This window comes from Dendrobium catenatum, unplaced genomic scaffold, assembly GCF_001605985.2.
Source record: "Dendrobium catenatum unplaced genomic scaffold, ASM160598v2 fragScaff_scaffold_743, whole genome shotgun sequence".
Lineage (NCBI taxonomy): Eukaryota > Viridiplantae > Streptophyta > Magnoliopsida > Asparagales > Orchidaceae > Dendrobium > Dendrobium catenatum.
In genome coordinates, this window is record NW_021319205.1 from 928,246 (window position 1) to 947,025 (window position 18,780).

An 18,780-nucleotide genomic window follows, 5' to 3' on the forward strand; every position below is an offset into this window, starting at 1 on the left:
TAAATTGTTATATTATTTAAATGTAATAGCTTTGGTAATTATTTTGTTGTGTTGAGCTGAAATTATAGAGAATTTAGATATTCAAAGATATTAATAGGAAAAAAATTTATGTTATTTGTAGTTCTCACAAATGTTTTCTACAATATTTTTATAAAATTATGTTAGCGAATTAATACATATTAATTAAAATATTAATTTTTTTTATATAAAATTTATATTTCTTAAATGTTTACATTTAAAATTTTTTATATTTATATAAATAAAATTCTCATTTATATAATATTACAAAAGAAACTATGATGCATTTTTCGGTTTTAAATACTTTGCATAAAAAGAAAAAATTACGAGTACAATAAAGTTTAACAACTTATATAAAATTAAGTAAGTTTATTTCAAAATAATAAATTTTTTATTATAAATTTAAATAAATAAATTGATGTCACCATCTATAAAAAAAATATGTAGGAGACAGGCCAGACTAAAAAAATTTCCTCTTAATATTAGCACTTCCGTTGAGCCCCTTTCTCTCTCTCACTCTCTCCTCTCTCTCTCTAATCTCTCTCTCGCTCTCAAACAAACAAACAAACAAGATAATAAATAAAGAAATCTTAAACGTTTCTTCTTTCTAATGAATACTCCTTTTTAATTTCCTGGCTTCTTATTCTCTTCTGTCGCCTTCTGCCTAGCTTCTCTCTCCCTACTCGCTCGGAATTCCGCAGTAACTTCTCCTTCATGGCAAATTCCAAATCCATTGCTCCGTCTTTACTGACCAAGGAAGAAGAGAATGTTCAACACCATCATCATCATCATCTTTCAATATTCACTGCAGCTAAGCCTTCTCTTTCTCCTTCCTCTTCCTCTTCCTCTTCTTCCACTGTGGAGGACTTGGCTTTGTCTGCTTCGTCTAAGAAAATTGGAGATATCAATGGAGATGATGAGGCGGAGGGTTATCACACTCCAACATCACCGGAGCATAGAATTCGTCCATCGGTAGATTGCCCGCCTGCACCGAAGAAGCCAATCGAAGGTAGCCAGAGGAGGAAGAGGAAGGTTTCATGGAGTATTAGAAGAGAATGTTTGCATTTGGAGCTTATGAGTTCTTATATGGAAGTTGATGGTGTTTGGCTGATGAAGAAGAGGCTTAGAAGGGAAGAAGAAATTAATTAATGAAAGTTATTAGTTAGTTAGTTTTCTTAGTTTTCTCTACCTTGTAAGTTACATACTTGAGAATGGATTAACAGTTCCATTTTAATCTCTTTTGTTTATGATTCTTTTCTTTTCTCTTTGTTTCTTCCACTTCTGTGAGCATGAAAAAAATGACGTTGATGTTTTTAGTTTCCATTAGATATATATTTGGCTTGTAATTTTCTTAATTATTAGATTAAAGTTGATATCAAAATCTTATTAGCCATAATAGAGCTGATTCAAATCTTGAATAATGTTGAAAAGAGATTTTTTTTTTTTTAACTTTTATTTTGTCTAAATTTATTGGTCGAATAGACCAAGCTAGTTCTCTAATTTATACTTCTTCATATTTTCCTCCATGGCAGAATTTACTCGCCAAATTAAATGAAAATGGCTTCAATTAAGAAAGAAAATTTATTTCCTTGGCTGCCTGAGAAAGAAGGTTCTTTTCCTGCATTGCAAGTAATCAAGTTTTAGCATCTAATCCACAAAGCAAAAAAAAGAGAATAAAATCAGTATTCTTAGCCTTTTGATTAGGCTTGTTTCTCTTTTATCTCTCTTGAAGACAAAATAACCTACAAAAAACTAGATTATATATATATGGGGGAAGACTATCGATCTATGGAAATGAACTGGACTGCTTCTCTTTTACTTTAGTGAAGATTTTTTAATTACTGGTTCTGTTATAAGTTTCTTTTGTCCTCTTTTGCTTTTGATGCTAATTTGCGTTTACAATAAAGGATTAAAGTAAATGAAATAGGATGCAGCACTAGAAACATGCACAGTTGAGCATTTAGTTTTCTTGCCAATTAACCTTTCTCTTAGGGAGTGTTAGAGTGTAGAGTAAAGTTAGATTACATGTATCATAGGTAAAATTCATTTTTAGATAAAAATTTTAAATTTATAAGCGAGATTCAATTTTTTACTAACATGTTTTTGGCATTAATCTGTGAAAATTTTTTTAATTAGAAATTTTTATACTAAAAAATTATTTTAAAAAATAATGAGAAAGTTATTCCAAACGAAATTCCTAAACCTCATAACTTTATATGAAAATTTATCTCAATGAGAACTCTGAATATGGACTGCTACTACCTCTCAAATGGAAGTTTTTTATCATAGAATATCAAATATAAACACTAGGGGCATTACAAATCCTTAGCACATACGTTATCAAAGCTGCGATCTCACTTCAAATGAAAAACTAGTTTGGTAGATCACATCTGCAAGTCAATGAGTGTCAATATTTGACATGACACGAAAACTTGATTTGAACTGAACCCGATTTCAAACGAGTATGATTCGGGTTGACCCGACAACCTGGATTGACCCGAAAAAATGGGTTGCGTAAGCTCTTGCATCGCGTCGCTCCTCCTTCCGCGTGTTGATGTCCGTCATCCACGATCCGCCAGACCGTCCACCCTTCGCCCTCCTTTGTCCTCTCTCAGTCGTCCGTCCTCCGGCCTCAACCATCCGCCCTCCGCGCCCCTTAGCCGTCTGCCCTCCGCCATCCGAGAGCCACGGTCCACTAGCCACACTTCGTCGTCGCTGACTTGGGTTGGTGGGTCGTGTCGGATTGACCAGAATCAGAAGCGGGTCGGGTCCTGGTTGAAAAATCTAACCTGTTTGCAAAAACATGTTCGATTTGATTTGACCCGTTTAGACCCGGGTAAACTCAAATTCGACCCAAATCCGACACGTGACCCAATTTTGACACCCGTATGCAAGTCCAAACATGCTCAAAATAATTTTGACACCCTTAGCAGCAACATATAATATATATTGTGAGAATAAAGTTTTCATTGCTAAATCAAGCAAATAATTTTGGCCAAATCCAAATGCCCAAAACATGACTTCCACTAATGACACGATAGGATAAAAGAATAAAGGTCTAACAATAATTCATGGATGCTACTACATCATTCTCGGCGTAAAATTCGGCAAGAATTTTTGGTTAACTTGTACTTTCTTCAAAGTTAAATATTCTTCATTGTAACCCACAAGCTGACCTTTATGCTACACTTTATCATTATTTTTACAAAGATATCGGTTGTTGCACTATTTAGCACAAGTAAACCAGTTTCTCATATTTCTTTTTTTGGTTAAATTTCAAAATGGCTATTCTTATATATTCATTTTAATCCTAAAAATATAATATTGCTCTAATTTAGATTTTATTTAGGATATTTTTTTTACTACTTTTTAAATCAACAATAAGAAAGTTGTGCCATCTAAAACTTTAGTCCATGGACTTTATAAAATTGATCTCAATTTAGTCTCAAAAAGAATATTTTAAATTAATTTTGTATGATCAATAGACTAAATTAGGATCAATTTTATAGCACAGTTACAGCATGAAAGTATATTTTGAATTAATTTTATACATACGAGGGACTAAGTTGAGGCAACATGAAACACTGAAACTAAGGCTTCGTTTGGGACGGCTTTAAGAAGCAGTAAGAAAGTCGTTCAAAATGAAGTCTAAGGCTTCATTTGGGACAGCTTTTTTACTGCTTTCTAAAACGGAGTTTTAGTACAAAATTTTTTATTCTTGTACTAAAACTCTTTTTTAGAAAGTAATAAAAAAAGCCGTCTTAAACGAAGCCTAAATTAGTCATACATGAATAATCTGGAGGCCATTTTAAAAATTCTCTCTTTTCTTTTCATAAAAGTTAGTATTGTGATTAACTTAAATTTACAGAACTAATGATCAAATGTAAAACTACAAATTCTTCTTTAGTTTCTACCTAGTGGAAGTAAAGGTTAAGTAATAATAAATGAAGGGCCAAAGTGGGTGATTCATCATTGGGCTGCACCTTCTAAGGCAAGCTTGCAGGTAATTGGTGCGTTGGTATACACATGTAACGGCAGTCTTTGTTCCCTATGTACCATGGCAGCCATTATTACTCTCACATTGGAGATATGGACCTAATTTTCATATAAAACAAACTGGTAGCTTCAATATTTAGATGATTTATATGAGGCCAAATTAGGTGGGGACATTTCAATAAAAAATATTTTAAATAGGTTTTAAATTTGTCGGATTTAGTTTAAGATTAGTGCAATATAAAAATAATTTATTTTGTGATTATATAATATATTCATTTTAAAATAAATTTAAAAGTTATATAATTTATCTTGATTAAATTTAAATCAGAATATCCTCTTCTAAGTTTATTTATTTATATTCCACACAGTAGAGCTACATTTCACCTCTAATTTCAGGTTCTCATTAAAACTTTGCCCGTTTAAACTTGAATCTAAGGTCTCGTTTGAGATGGTTTTCTTACTGTTTCTTAAAGCAACTTTTTAGTAGATCGAATAAAAAAAAAATTTATACCAAAAAGCTGCTTTAAGAAATAGAAAGAAAACAGTCCCAAATGAAACCTAAATCTAAATAACAAACTAATAAGAATTGAAGTCCATTTTTTTCTTAATCAACAAGAAGTCAGCACTCAGCCTTCTCCTTCGACTTTTTAACAAACAAATAAGAATAGAAATCATAATGTTAAATTACCAGTCTTTTTTAGCACTCCATATATAATTATTCATTGACTTAACCAAATTAATAAGACGGAGAGGGCCAAAAGATATGATCATAGCTAATGATGTTATTGATTGGAGATAACTTGGTTAATACAATGCCAACAAGAAAATCTTAAGCCCTTCAATACATAGTAAGAAAATGCTACCTAGGATTCAATTAAGATAACTTCGGCTTCATTTGGGACGGCTTTTTTACTGCTTCTTAAAACAATTTTTTAGTACAAAAATTTTAAAATTTTTACTAGAAAGCTGTTTTAAAAAGCAGCAAAAAAGTTGTCCCAAACGAAACTTTAATTTCTTATTGCTTTAATTTCATATTGTAATCATAATTTTTGCTTGATCATTATTTTTTTATTACCTTTAATAAATTTTTGTGCTATGAAGCTACAACAACTTTTAGAAAAGATATTTTCTCCATAATAATTTTATAATTATCTTTATAAATAGTTGAAGTCGTCCAAAATAAAACATAAATCATTCATAAATAAATAAATAAATAAATGAAATTCTAAATCTTCTATTATTTCAAAGTGGAATATGGGGGAAGTAATCCAAAATAAAACATAAATCATTCACAAATAAATAAATAAATGAAATTCTAAATCTTCTATTATTTTAAAGTGGAATATGGGGTGACTTTGTACTTATACCTTATATTTTCTTATATTATTTTGATGATAAATGAGAATTTTTTAACGTAATCGAAGGAAAAAAAAAAGTACTTGTTCACATATTTTCATTTTTAAAAACTATTGATTTATATAAATCTTTAAAATCTTAGGGTTTGTTTGGGATCAATTTTTTTTTTTTCTTAAAAATATATTTGATCTATATTTTCAACTATTTTAATCTTTTACTATTGATAATAAATTACTTATTTTTTTAAAAAATAACTTCTACGCCTTTTTTTTTTTTTTAAATAAAAATCAACCTGTGAACTACATGTCGATCATCTTTGTTGTTGGCTACTATTGCCACCCATCATAACCAACTTCTGCAATATTTAAAACAAAAAATAACAAATACTAAGTATGTTTAAGGTTTCATTTGGGACAACTTTCTAGAGTAATTTTCTAGTACAAAAAATTTTAAACTAAAAATTTTTGTATTATAAAACTGCTTTAGAACGCAGTAAGAAAACTATCACAAACGAAGCCTTAATCTCCTATTAAATATAAATAAAAAATGATCCCCCAATAGAACCCAAAAACCTAATTGCCTACAACTCTGAGGCATTCTCCATGGTTCAAAACTTATTTCAGAAATAAATTTCATTAAGATTACTACTGATCTATACTATCATATGTTGACAAAAGCCTTTCTTTGACATTCTATTAATGCACTAAATGGTCAAAATCATTGACGAAGTTCAGGAAAAGAGAAAAAAAATATTCTTCCTTCAGCGTAAGCGAGGTTTGTATCATAAGCTGTGCTATGTACCAATGCTTTCTTCTTCGCCACCTTGCACAACTTCACTGAGAAGAATAAGGTGGCATACTAATTAAAGAAACCCAGAGAATAATTAAGAAGCTAAAAGTAGAAATCAAAACTGGAGTCCATAGAGAAGAAGTACAGAATAATATATTATAATTACGAATCTTCATCTAATTAAGAAGTATATGTTCTTCTGCAAACAAGATGCCAAAGTTAACTCCATGATGAAAGAATGTATAAAGATATTGGAGCTTGGAATTCATCAATGTAGATCGATGCTTTAGAGCGAGTTCAAATTCAACAAATAAAAGTAATCTCTTTATAATTGTAAAGTTAATATAAAATAATATATATAAACTTGTTGCATCCTAGAATATTCGTGGTGGTAGAGAAATATAAATTTAAAATTTTAGCATTCTAACTTTGTATGAAGATCCAGCACACCAATAGATGAAATATAAGGGTGTAACATTCATAAGGGGCACTAGAGTTTTTACATGGAAACTTCTAAAAGGTTGAAAAGCTACGGGGCAATGCCCAATTTAAATAAATTCACTAGTAATTCCAGTTGATTATAAATCAGGCCCTTCCTTCTCGATGTAGCAAATATAATATAGAGTGCATTACATAGTGGGAGTTGGAAGAAAAAGTGTTGACATGTTCATTTGGTCGGCATGATCTTAGTCGGAGAGGCGGAGAGCCATGTATATATGTTGGAAGAACCGTAGTTGAGCGACGGTGGTCTGAAGGACTGTAGGGCAACAGAGGTTGAAAAGACCGTAGTAGCTAGGGTGACGATGGCTAGCTATGATGGTTTGAAAGACCGTAGTCGACGGACGACGAAGGTCAGAAAGACTAGTCGGATGACGAGGGTAGGAAGGACCGTAATTGGAGAGCGACAGAGGACGTCATAAGGATCGTATCTACATGTTTATTCAGTATTAAATAAAATTATTTTAAACGCCTTTATTTATATAATTTAACATAAATAATTTAATGCTTTGCTTTACAGACCGTAACCATAATTTTTATTTGGCCGCTATTTTTTCGCTTCTTTCAGAAAAAATGGTGCTAAAAAGCTATTTTATTTTCTCTGCTGCAACTTTACAAAAGCAATAAAACGGTTGCAGTTTTTCGTTAAGAAGGTTATAAAACTGCTGTGGAGAAACTATTTTTTTTATTACTCTAAAAAATAACTTCGTAGCATAAAAAGTAATGAAAAAATAGTGATCAAATAAAAATTATAGTTGTATTCTATAAAACAAATCAGTAATAAAATTATCCCTAATTCCTTAAAAGGTATGATAAGATTCTATGATAAATGGTTACTCCCCAATCATCTCTTAATCTCCCCGTACGTCAAAGCATTGTCCAATTCTTATGTTTGTGCTGACTCGAATTGAATTATAGAGATAGAACTAAACAACATTGCATAAGCTTTAGTTCACTAATGAACTTCCTTGAGCTCGTAACTAGTTGCTAATTTATTCACAGGCGTGCGGTGTAAGGGCCCTGTCTAGAGGAAGAAGATGGTAGCGGTAGAGGGAGTGAGAGAGAGAGAGGGGTCTGTCTACAGTGTCGAAGTAATATATGCATGTGAGAACAAGAAGAAAAAAAGTTTTTTTTTTGTTAAATACATAATACTCTTAATCATAGCTTAAATACATATAAATATCAAAAACTCTTTTGGAATACAGACTTAAGAGTTAGATTAATCTTAGGCTTCATTCGGGACACTTTTAAATAATTGCTTTCTAAAGCAATTTTTAGCACAACAATTTTTAATTCAATTTTTTTTTTACTAAAAACCTTATTTTAAAAATAGTAAGGAAGCTATCCCAATGAATGTCTTAGACTTTGTTTGGGATTGCTTTCTTAATGCTTCTTAAAGCAACTTTTTAGTACAAAAATTAAATTTTTTGTATTTGAAAGCTACTTTAAGAAGCAACAAGAGAGTCGTCCCAAGCAAAGCCTTAATCAAAATAGCCTATCACACTCTTTTTATTTGGAGGATTATATGCATGAACCAAACAGCAGCTAGAGATGTAGGCTTCTTTTGAGGCGTCTTTCTTACTGCTTCTTAAAACAGCTTTTTAATACAAAAATTAAATTTTTATATCAGAACATGATTTAAAAAAGTAAGAAAGCCGTTCCAAACAAAGCCTAGCCATTCTCTGAGACAGTTAATTTAGATATATAAGTTGTTAGGAAGTGAAATATAGAGGATCAAAGTTAGGCAACTGTGAGTGAAATCGATTGATATCAGCTGACTACCTGAGCTATTTAGGAATTGCAGCATATTAAATTAAAATTTGATTGATCAAAAAAAAAAAAAGCAATGACTGTCTTTCAAATTCTTAGTTTAGGAGATACACTATAAATATTTCTATTAATTAGATGTCTGTGAACCTATCAGACTATTAGGAGAGGTGATAGTCAGCTAATACAGTTTAATACTCCACAAATGTTATGCTCACGCAAAAATATTTGCAAGAAGGAATAAACTTAAAATGTAGAGCTCCGAATGTGTAGAGCTCCGAATGAATTTTATGATAAAATATAATACAAACAAATTAAATACTCAAAATAAAATAAAAAAATTATTTCAATTGCAATACACTCAAAATACCTACAAACAAACATCCCCTTATAAAAATCAACAAGCAAACATATTTTTTTTAGTATGTTCCTAATGTTAAAGCCAAAAAACTAAGTAAACCAAAAATTTTTTTGGGTAAAATGAACGCTTAGCCTGATTTCATTTATATTAAAATAATTAAATGAAATAAACATTAACTCTCATATGAAGGAAGTAGGGAACATTCTTAAGTGAAGCAAAAACAGGAAACACAAATCAAAAAGAAAATCTGTAGTTTTACAAATCTTATCCTCGGTAGTATAAGATTATTGTAGAGAAAATCTACCGATATCCGGAAGAGGAGCGGTATGGGTACAAATAAAGCACATTCTTTAATTGTTTAAACATATGCTACATGGGCTCATACTAAAGCATTCAATAAAAGAACAATGATTTGAATCCTAAGTTGAGGCTTTGCATTTCATTTTTAAAAACCAATGAAACCTAAACCCTAAGGAATGCAAATGAAGAAAATGAAGAAAAACAATGAGAAGGAAAAGAGAAGAAGAGGATGAAGGGGAATAAACTCACAGTGATGAGCGTCGGCCGGGATTCGCAAGAGGAGAGATTTTCGTCGCAGCTATCAGGCCGGATTCGCTCCCGTCGCACGAGCAAGATAGAAGAGAGGAATTAGGGCTTTGGGTCACTTAAAGTTTCGGTGGGGCTTTGCCAGCGGTTTTAACCGGTGCAAATTGCACCGGTTTTAACCGATGCAAGTGGATTCATATTTCTGCTTCAGAATGTGGTTTTCGCAGCGGTTTTAAAAACCGCTGCAAATAAACGCTGCGATAGGACTTGTTTTTTGGTAGTGAATTCAAGTATATCAATATACATCTCAAATCAAAGCAAGTGTTCCATATTTGTCTTATGTATGCTGTTTAGTATTATTACATATATATCATGATCTATATAATGTGTAAATATTATGTATCATGGATATTATATGATATTGTATCAGTTTTATCAATCTTATCTTATGCATGTACCATTAGTCATATCATATACCTTGTCATGTCATATCTTTTCTGTTATGCAATTATCATGTCATGCAATATTTCATTAATGCATGTGAAATTCTACCATATATGCATGTCATACTTTAAGCAAGGTAGGACATCTGACTCTTGTAATAATTTTTCTATATTGTCAAAGCTTATAGGTCAATCTTATAGGAATTAGTCTCAATCATATCAATCATGTAAACAAGAATTAGTCATATCATTCTCTATCAAAAATCAATGGCTTTCACATAAGAAATCATCAATTTTTCCCTGACGGTATATCAATAAATTTTCCTTTGCCTCCCTTTTCATATCATTTAGTATTACACAATAAATTTTATGTAAAGAAAAACTCATCAGTCCACCCTATGATACATGATAACATGTTTCCAATTAATCTGAATCAATCAATTATTTTTGGCATGCCTTTCTTGCTTTCAAACACAGTCAACTCATATTCACTATATAATAGAAATTATAATGCAATTTAGTACAATTTTCATAGCATGTAAATCAATCTAATGCACCCATCAGTCTGTATGTGTTATGTCAAATGCATGTTATGCTAAATAAATAGTAATTATAAACATGTGTTGTTTTTATATTCAGATTTAATATGTTGACTAATGATCTTTTATACTTATTATTACTCTATTCAATTCAAGTAAAAATGGCACATATGCAAATCCAACTAGTGAAATTTTATTATGAATCTGTCAAAATATTCAAAATGCTAATATCTACCAGATATCAAAAGTTACACTATAAAAACTTGCTAATTAAATCAGGATATAAATAATTTCAAAAAGATTTGGGAGAGGAAAAATCTTAGAAATCAAAATAATTTACAGCAAACATAAGATAAAGGTTATCAAACATGATTAAAACTACTTTCATAATTGGAGTGATCGATGAGAGATACATTCTGAATCCCTACTTTATCACCCCTCTCTCCTTTCTTCCCCTTCTTCTCCTTCTCTTCACCTGGGCATGTATGCAAATGGGGAGGGATGGTGAGGTTCGAATGAATGGATTTGGATATTGTAAATATAAAAATATTTTGATTGTGTTGGTGTTGTAGTGCTTATGAGATCAGTGTCATAATGCTCCTCTTAATCACTTGTCATGTCATTTCTAATATTAGTAAATTAGCATATGGTAGTAGGTTTTGGCCAATATTTGTAAGCAGATATTTAGTTTTGTTGGTTATCAAAGATCAACAAAGGGTGATGGTAAGTAGTGGGAGCTGAAGATAAAAAAATGTCATTTCTAATATTAGTAAATTAGCATATGGTAGTAGGTTTTGGCCAATATTTGTAAGCAGATATTTAGTTTTGTTGGTTATCAAAGATCAACAAAGGGTGATGGTAAGTAGTGGGAGCTGAAGATAAGTAGATATAAGGAGTTAAAGATGAGACATTAGTCAATGAGCATTTGATGTCAATGAAGGACAAAATTTGATATTTATAGGCAATAGAATCGATCATTCTTCTTATAAAAAAACTTCTGCCCTATCAACTAAATGCCAAAAGTTAAAAATTGGTGGGCATTGGACTTGTATTGTCGGTGGATGTCAAATATAAGCAAACTTTGAGCACTGAAAAAGCATCAAACATTGGGAGGTTATCCATTCAATAGTTCCCCTTTTGAATTGAACAAAAACCTCTCCTCTTGCTTGAAACAACTCAACTCCTTGTGAACCCTAACCATCAACTTTTCATTGACAATGGAGTATTACAAGACAACATCTCATTTCAATGAATTCATCATTAAGACATTAGTTGGTTCATTAGGGTTTTGTTACTTTTATAGAGGTTCCCAAAAGGATCAGATTTTATTTACCTCCATTACCATCATGCTTACAACTCCAAATGCCAGATTGATGTTGTTATAAGGATTATATTGATTTGAAAATATTTTTAAATCTAGATTAGCCTTGATTTGGAAGGCATTGAGGGCTCACTATGTAATTGATTAGGGAGTTGATTATTTTTCTAATTAAGTTAATTTGATTGGAGATTTGATTGATACATTAATTAGGAGATCTAATTATTACATAATTTGGGAGATTTAATTAGTATAATTTAGAGATCTGATTAGCATGATTAGATTATGCTATATTATAATATTAATTAAAGTTTCCTTTACAACATTTTTTTAGTATTTAAATAGGACTTGAGGGCTATTGTATTATATGAATGAGAGGAAGAGAGCCAAATTATAATCCCTATATTCTCCAATATAATGAAGTCATCATCTGCTCCTCATGGACGTAGGCATCTTCACCGAACCATGTAAATCACCATATTTTTGTGTGTTTTTTGTGTGATTTCTATTTTGTGTTATTTCTGCTAGGTTTGCACAATGATTGGTATTTGAGTCAAATTCCAAATTTTGAAATTTCTGGAGGTAATTTGAAGAATGGAAGATTAATTTGTTGGTGTGGTTCATCTAGGCAAAAGGAAGAGAGCTAGATTGATGTAATTATGGCTACATGAGATAGCTGTAATTTTTAAGAGGCTATGAGATCTAGTGGAGATATGGATACATCCACCTCGACAGTGGAGAAGACGCCAATCCATCAGGTGATTACACATCTCATCAAATTTTATGTCAAGATATATTTGGGTGTACACCATGAGGAACAAAAGTGAGGTACTGTAGATTTTTAGAACATGAAAGAAATAGATTGAGACTCAGATTAACAAAAGGATCTGATGTATCTGCTCAAATAATGAGGATGAATACACTTCGAATGTATTCTTTTCTTGTAGGAGTGTTAGAGAGTCACTTCACTGTTAAAGAAACACTGCAGTTGAACTGGGTGATAGAGAGGATGAGCTAGACTTTGGTGGAGAAAATTTGGTGTATGTTATCAAATGCTGGGTTGGATAGAGTCTATTGTGCTGATGCGATAGATTATGTATTTCACTTAGTGAACCGTCTGCCTTCTGCAACAATTAAAAAAAAAAAACACAAAGGAGATGTGGTTGGAGCATCCTGTTGAGATTATGAGCACTTGAGAGTGTTTGGATGTCCAACTTACTATAATGTTCAGAATAATAATCTTGAATCGCGTACAAAGAAGGCGATTTTTATTAGCTTTAGGTGTGGAGTCTAGAGTTTCAAACTCTATAATCCGATAGAGAAATATTGTCATCATCAGGGATGTTACATTTAATGAGTTGAGCATATTAAAGCATCAGAACTCTTAATAGATAGAGAGTTCTAATGGGACCACATATGCACTATATAAGTTGGAGTTTGATGTAACTCCTTTTGTTCCACAGAGGCAGATCATTTTTTCTCTAATATCTGATCCAACTACAAATCAGGAGGTACAAGATGATGTTGAGGATGGGATTCTTGCTCAGGAATCTATTACGAGGAACATGTCCAAATGCCAAAATGTCCCAAAACTTGCTTGGTTGAGGTATCATATTGCATCTACACTTTTAGCCATAGAGGCTGAAATTCTCAATCATTATAAGGAAGCAGTGGACAGTCCTAATGGTGATCTTCTAAAGAAAGCTATGGATGAAAAGATGAAATCACTTCAGAAGAATGCTACTTAGAGGTTGGTGAAGCTTCCTACATGAAGAAAAGTCATTGGATGCAAATGGGTGTATGCAAAGAATAAAAGATTTCATGAAACTGATATGCAGTACAAGGCTAAGTAGGTGGCAAAAAGCTTTCACAACAGAAAGATATTGTTTATGATGATGTGTTATCCCCAATGATTAAGCATTCCTCGACCCATGATCACTATGCACTTGTAGCACAATACAGCCTGATTTTAAAGCAACTCGATGTGAAGACTGTGTTCTTACATGGAGAATTGTAGGAGAAGTTCCACACATTACAATTGTCTCGATATGAAGCTTCAAAAAACTTGGTTTGCATATTAGATAAATCGTTAGTTGGAGTAGCGAGTAGGTTCACATACTGTTGAAATTTGGTGAACATTAGAGCTCACAACTAATTGTCTAATTATTTTAAAGAACCACATTCAACTTGATCCCTAGGAAGAGGGGTACATAAACAATCATCTGAATGCAATCGTTATGATATTGAAATTTAGGCCTCATTTGCAACAACTTTCTTATTGCTTCTTAAAACAATTTTTTAGTATAAAAATTTAAAATTTTGTACTAAAAAGCTATTTTAAGAAGCAATAAGAAAGCAGTCCTGAGCGAAATCTTAGTTTATCATCTTTTTACTTTCTAAAGTAAAAAATGAGGCAGAGATTATTGATTTGAAAATCTTTGGCCAAAGATGTACCTCTCCACCATGAGATGATGCACTGAAAATATTCAGATCAAGATGTGACTCGAAAAAAAAAAAATTATGTACCGAAGAATAAATTTAATATACGAGAGATTCTCTGAGGACCTCAAAACAAGAAATTAATCAGCTGGAACCCACATATTCTCTCAAATACATGGAGATGTTGTCCTATTCCCTCATTGTCCGCCATAGTACACACATCCATCATGAAATATATATAAAAAAAAAAAATCAGAGTCAGAGCCAGTACATTACCAAAGCCACGCAAATGTCTTATAAGATAACCTTTGCTCAATCATACAGAGTCACATGACATCCAAAGACTCTTACAGGCTTTTTCATACCAACTCGAATGACGAAATGAATTACTCATTCAAACCAAATTTATGATACAAAGTAGCTTAATTCCCTTAACGACTCATTATTTAAAACTCTCGTCCTCTTCATATATTTCAAGGCTTATCAAGCAAATCACCGCTAATAGCTATTCTTTCAGAGCCACGAGATCCCAATTTTCCTATAGTTGTCAAAGCAGTAGTAGGCAAGCCTTTGAAGCTGCTGCTTCCTTCTGTAAAGTTTCGAGAGCGCCTGGCTTTTCCTGGATTTGAGCTGCTCTTGGCGGCGACCAGTCGAACAATGTTGCTCCGGCAAAAAGGGCAGACTGGTGCAGATTGGGAAGAGGTTGTAGGGTTGGGCCTGTTATGGCAACACAGAGCTAAAGTGCAGTGAGCGCACATTTGGTGCCCACACTCCTGAACTTCAATGGTGCAGGCTTGATCAAAGCATATGCAGCAAAGCTCATACTCATTGACCTGAAATATATTAAATCTTCAAGACTTGATCAAGTCATGACCAGTTTTTCATAAAGATTTTTACTTTTTTTCCATTTGAAGAAGTTCAATCAACAATATCCAAACGAAATCTTCGTTTCAGCAGTGGTATTAGAAACTGGCATATAAAGCAACTGTGAAGCGCCAGTGTGAGCTTGTTAGATGGATGAAAGATGGCCATATGTTTATATATAGAGGTGGAAGCAGAGGGGAGTTGGGCTGGCTCTGACCCCTCTCTAAATTTGATACAAAATTATATAGTTATGTATACTTTGAATATTTTCTCTTTAAATTTGATGGTAATCATGTTTGTTAAAAAAGCTGTCTTTATAAAATTTAAGATAAACCTATTTATCTCCTCCCACTTAAAACACTAATTCCGCCATTTTCTAAATATATGTGTACAGTGTAGTAGCTTCATTTGGTTTAAGAGAATTGAAGATGAAAATGAGATGTTGACATTTGTTTTAACCCACTTGTTTATTTGATTGAGGAAAACATGGTAAATTAATATTTTCTTTAATGTTATTCATACTTTCCCTTTGTTTAATATAATTTAAAATTAATTATAAGGTAAACAATATTTTCTTTCTGCATAATTTCTCCAAACCAAACACAACATATGATATGCCCTCAGTAGAGAGAGAAATTATTCTGTGCGGACACTAGACCATCCCGAGATGAATTAGAATGTGCCACATCACTTGATATATAGTGGTACACAGCCGTGGTATACAGCAAAAAATAATGTGGCATGTTCTGATTCGCCTCTGGACGGCGTCCGTATCCGCACAAAATAATTTATCCAGCAAAAAAGGGGAAGTGGTTACTAATAAAGTATGAAATAATACCTCAGATGCGCATTCATCGTCATCATCATCGTAGTCTTCATTTCTTTCAGCCTCAGGATGGACAGGAGAAGCAAAGGAATATGCCGTGCCTTTGAGGATATTCTTCTCCCTTGCTCGGTTTGCGTCCACGAGAGCTTCCTCAAGCAAAGCCTTTGCATCAGCGTTTAGTTCACTAATAAACTTCAACGGAGAAGGCCAAACCAGTGGCTCTGCTGATCCTGGATTCAGCAGAGCAGCACAAGCTCCATGCCTTCTCTTCAAGGCAACAAAGTACGGTATCCTCCTGGACAATTAAGAATGTCCACATGATATTTGTTTCAAACAGAGCACCGGTTGTGCCAGAACAATAATATGAAGTAATGAAATAATGTAAAGTTCCCAAATTAAATTAGATCCATTGTATAAAAAAGAGGATTGAAGAAGAGACTAAGGTTTTGTTTGTGACGACTTTTTTACTACTTCATAAAGCAACTTTAAAGTGCAAAAATTAAAATTTTTGTATTAAAACCAAACGAAATCTCAAGGGAGTGAATTAAAGGGGGACCAAAGATCGCAACCGCTTTTATGCATGAAAAAGTAGGTGAAAATATCCCGATCAAAATTTTATTATGATAAATTTTAAAAACATAAGGGATTTAAAGCCCATTAAAACCAGGTTTTGGTCACATGATCAAATTATTCTCCTTTTTCAATTATGCGATGTAAAGAGAAAAAGCCCATTCGTGTCAGCTGTAGTTGCTTGTAAAGTTGTTGCAGAACTATTACGAGGAAATTAAATCTTTGAAAATTATTGTGAGTATTATAAATTTTCTCTTAAAAAAAAATCTAATAATAGCTTGTTTCTCATAAAAAAAATTTAAAAATAACGAAAAATTTGTAGCCAAACATTGTAAGTATCATCAACAAAATTAAACGATGAAAAAGCTGCCCCAAACGGATAAAAAATTGAAATTTCATGTGCTTAACAGACAAGCCAATGAACGCTTACCCTGATGCATCTTTTTGAAGACGATCAGCACCCCAGGACAGTAATTCACGAACACAATCCATAGATCCTCCACGAGCAGCCAAATGAAGGGGGCTACTCCCTGGGCAACTGCAGTTGCTTCTCTCTTAAGCTAGTGAATAAAAGTGAAACCTATTCCTTCAAAATTTAATGCAAATAATTGTGTAAGTGAAAGATTTTACCCATATCTGGCTGTCAAAGCACATACAAGAGCTCCATTGTTCAATAGTATACGAACACATGATCGATGCCCTTGCCTTGCTGCTAGGTGCAAAGGAGTTGCGCCGCTCCCATCGCTAACATTGACGAAACGAGCAAAACCCCTAAACACAGCAAAAAAAATAAAGAATTTAAGATGTCCATTTATTTTATAGCAAAGTTAAACTTAAACAAGACGATTCAAGCAAATTCCAAACCAATCTACCATGAATCAGCTACGGTTGTAGACTGGGCAGCAGATAGAATGGTTTGCAAGCAATCAGAATTGCCGTAGTAGGCTGCATAATGCAAGCAAGTTCTTCCATGCACCGAATCAAACTTCAAAATCTGAACACAATAGAAATGAGCCAAAAAAATCCAGATCAATCTGCATAATTTCTCAAGCCCACAATAACAAAAAGAAAAACAAATCAAAAGCAGGGAAAATATGTTGTACATTTGCTCCGGCTTCGATTAACTTCTGTACGCATTCAATTTTTCCGTGTATTGCAGCCAACATCAAAGGAGTCTTTAAAGTACAATCACCAAGAACAGTAAGACAAGGGTCAGATTAACCAAAAGCCTATTCAAGGAGCAAGAAAATAAAAATATCAGGCATTTTCACCTGCTTATGCCTGTTTAGCAGATCTGGGTTCACAGATCGACCCAGAATCAAGGAAAGCAACTGCAAGAAAGCAGGCGCAGCTCGAGTGAGAAAAAGAAGACAGAGTAACAAAAAATCTAAGTGAACGGAATCCTCAGAAGCTATTGATACCTCTAAGTGTCCATTCGAAGCCGCGATGTGGGAAGCGGAGCATCGATCATAGAAAGTGGTTCTGTTGAGAATGGCTGGGTCTATGGTCAGAGAAAACTCTACGGCTTCCAGATCTGCAAACTGTACGGCTCTCAAGAAATTGAATTCGGGGCTGTATCTGATGCAGCTCTGGCCCTGACCCATAGTTGTCTTCGCCGGCACCGTGGCCGGCTGCCACCGCTCAGGCCGGCGGCGTAGTTTAACGTTGCCTTGCTCTGCCAGTCAGATGAAGGAGAGTGCGATGATTATGAGTTTTTTTTTTTTGGAGCCATAATAAAGCAAGCAAATACTGTTTCCGTTTCTTGTCACCTTCGGTTAGCTTACCTTCGTTGGGTCAATTTCAGCTCTAGGACTTTTTTTACTTGACTTCTTCGTTAGTTTAGAGGCTTCTTTCAGATATTAGTGGGGACCTTGGTTCACCATAAAAATATAGTAAAAATGTCATTTCATATAAGAAAAAATAAAAAAGTATTAAAAAAGATATTAAAATGAATTTTAATAAAGGGAAAATTTACAGTAAAAATTTAGGGGCAGATTTGATTTGCATAAAAAAAATGGAAAATAAAAAGAAATGGTAAAACTAATATAAGATTTATAATATTAATTTGTTTTATTGAGTGTAAAATTAATATAGGTGATTATTTTTTTATTTAATTTGAATTAAAATGAATGTAATATAAAGTCCAACAATAATAATGATTGATAATTGAAGGTGGTGGAGACTTGCAATCAATAATGAGCGGTGCTCATGGAGCAATGATGGTGCCACTGATCACCGAGTAGTAATAGATAACCAAAAATGATTGGTGGCAACAAAGAATGAGCGGCGGATCGCAACCAGGGACAATAGGCAGGTAGCTACTACATTTTTAAAATTGACCAAAATCTAATAATTTCTTAATATATCAAAATTGAATTAGAGGATAAATCTCAAATGCTTCAATTTTTTTTTGGATTGTTAGGGGATTTAAATGTGAACAATCAGAAGGA

The 18,780-nt window shown here is 32.9% G+C and overlaps 2 protein-coding genes across 2 annotated transcripts; one reads left to right on the forward strand and one right to left on the reverse strand.

The window, feature by feature from the left end:
- The first annotated feature begins 574 nt into the window (after positions 1-574).
- Positions 575-1,252, forward strand: LOC110108461. The gene has a single exon (XM_020839113.2). It carries the CDS (start codon positions 733-735, stop codon positions 1,165-1,167), a length of 435 nt encoding a protein of 144 aa, XP_020694772.2. The 5' UTR covers positions 575-732; the 3' UTR covers positions 1,168-1,252.
- Positions 1,253-14,311: 13,059 nt separating this feature from the next.
- On the reverse strand, positions 14,312-18,043 carry LOC110108466 (E3 ubiquitin-protein ligase XB3). Its single transcript, XM_020839122.2, has 8 exons — positions 17,752-18,043; positions 17,602-17,661; positions 17,434-17,505; positions 17,203-17,324; positions 16,961-17,101; positions 16,761-16,868; positions 15,773-16,055; positions 14,312-14,903 (listed from the first exon to the last, which is right to left on the reverse strand). The coding sequence occupies exons 1-8, from the start codon at positions 17,932-17,934 to the stop codon at positions 14,544-14,546; spliced, it is 1,329 nt and encodes a 442-aa protein (XP_020694781.1). The 5' UTR covers positions 17,935-18,043; the 3' UTR covers positions 14,312-14,543.
- Between the last annotated feature and the right edge of the window lie 737 nt (positions 18,044-18,780).

Bases quoted from the DNA above. Each gene is read 5' to 3' on its own strand.
- LOC110108466 (XM_020839122.2), bottom strand. From the start codon at position 17,934: ATGGGTCAGGGCCAGAGCTGCATCAGATACAGCCCCGAATTCAATTTC. The intron at 17,662-17,751 runs GTATCAATAGCT...GCTTTCTTGCAG, and splicing joins CTTCGAATGGACACTTAGAG to TTGCTTTCCTTGATTCTGGG. The intron at 17,102-17,202 runs GTAGATTGGTTT...TGCTGTGTTTAG, and splicing joins ACAACCGTAGCTGATTCATG to GGGTTTTGCTCGTTTCGTCA.
- LOC110108461 (XM_020839113.2), top strand. From the start codon at position 733: ATGGCAAATTCCAAATCCATTGCTCCGTCTTTACTGACCAAGGAAGAA.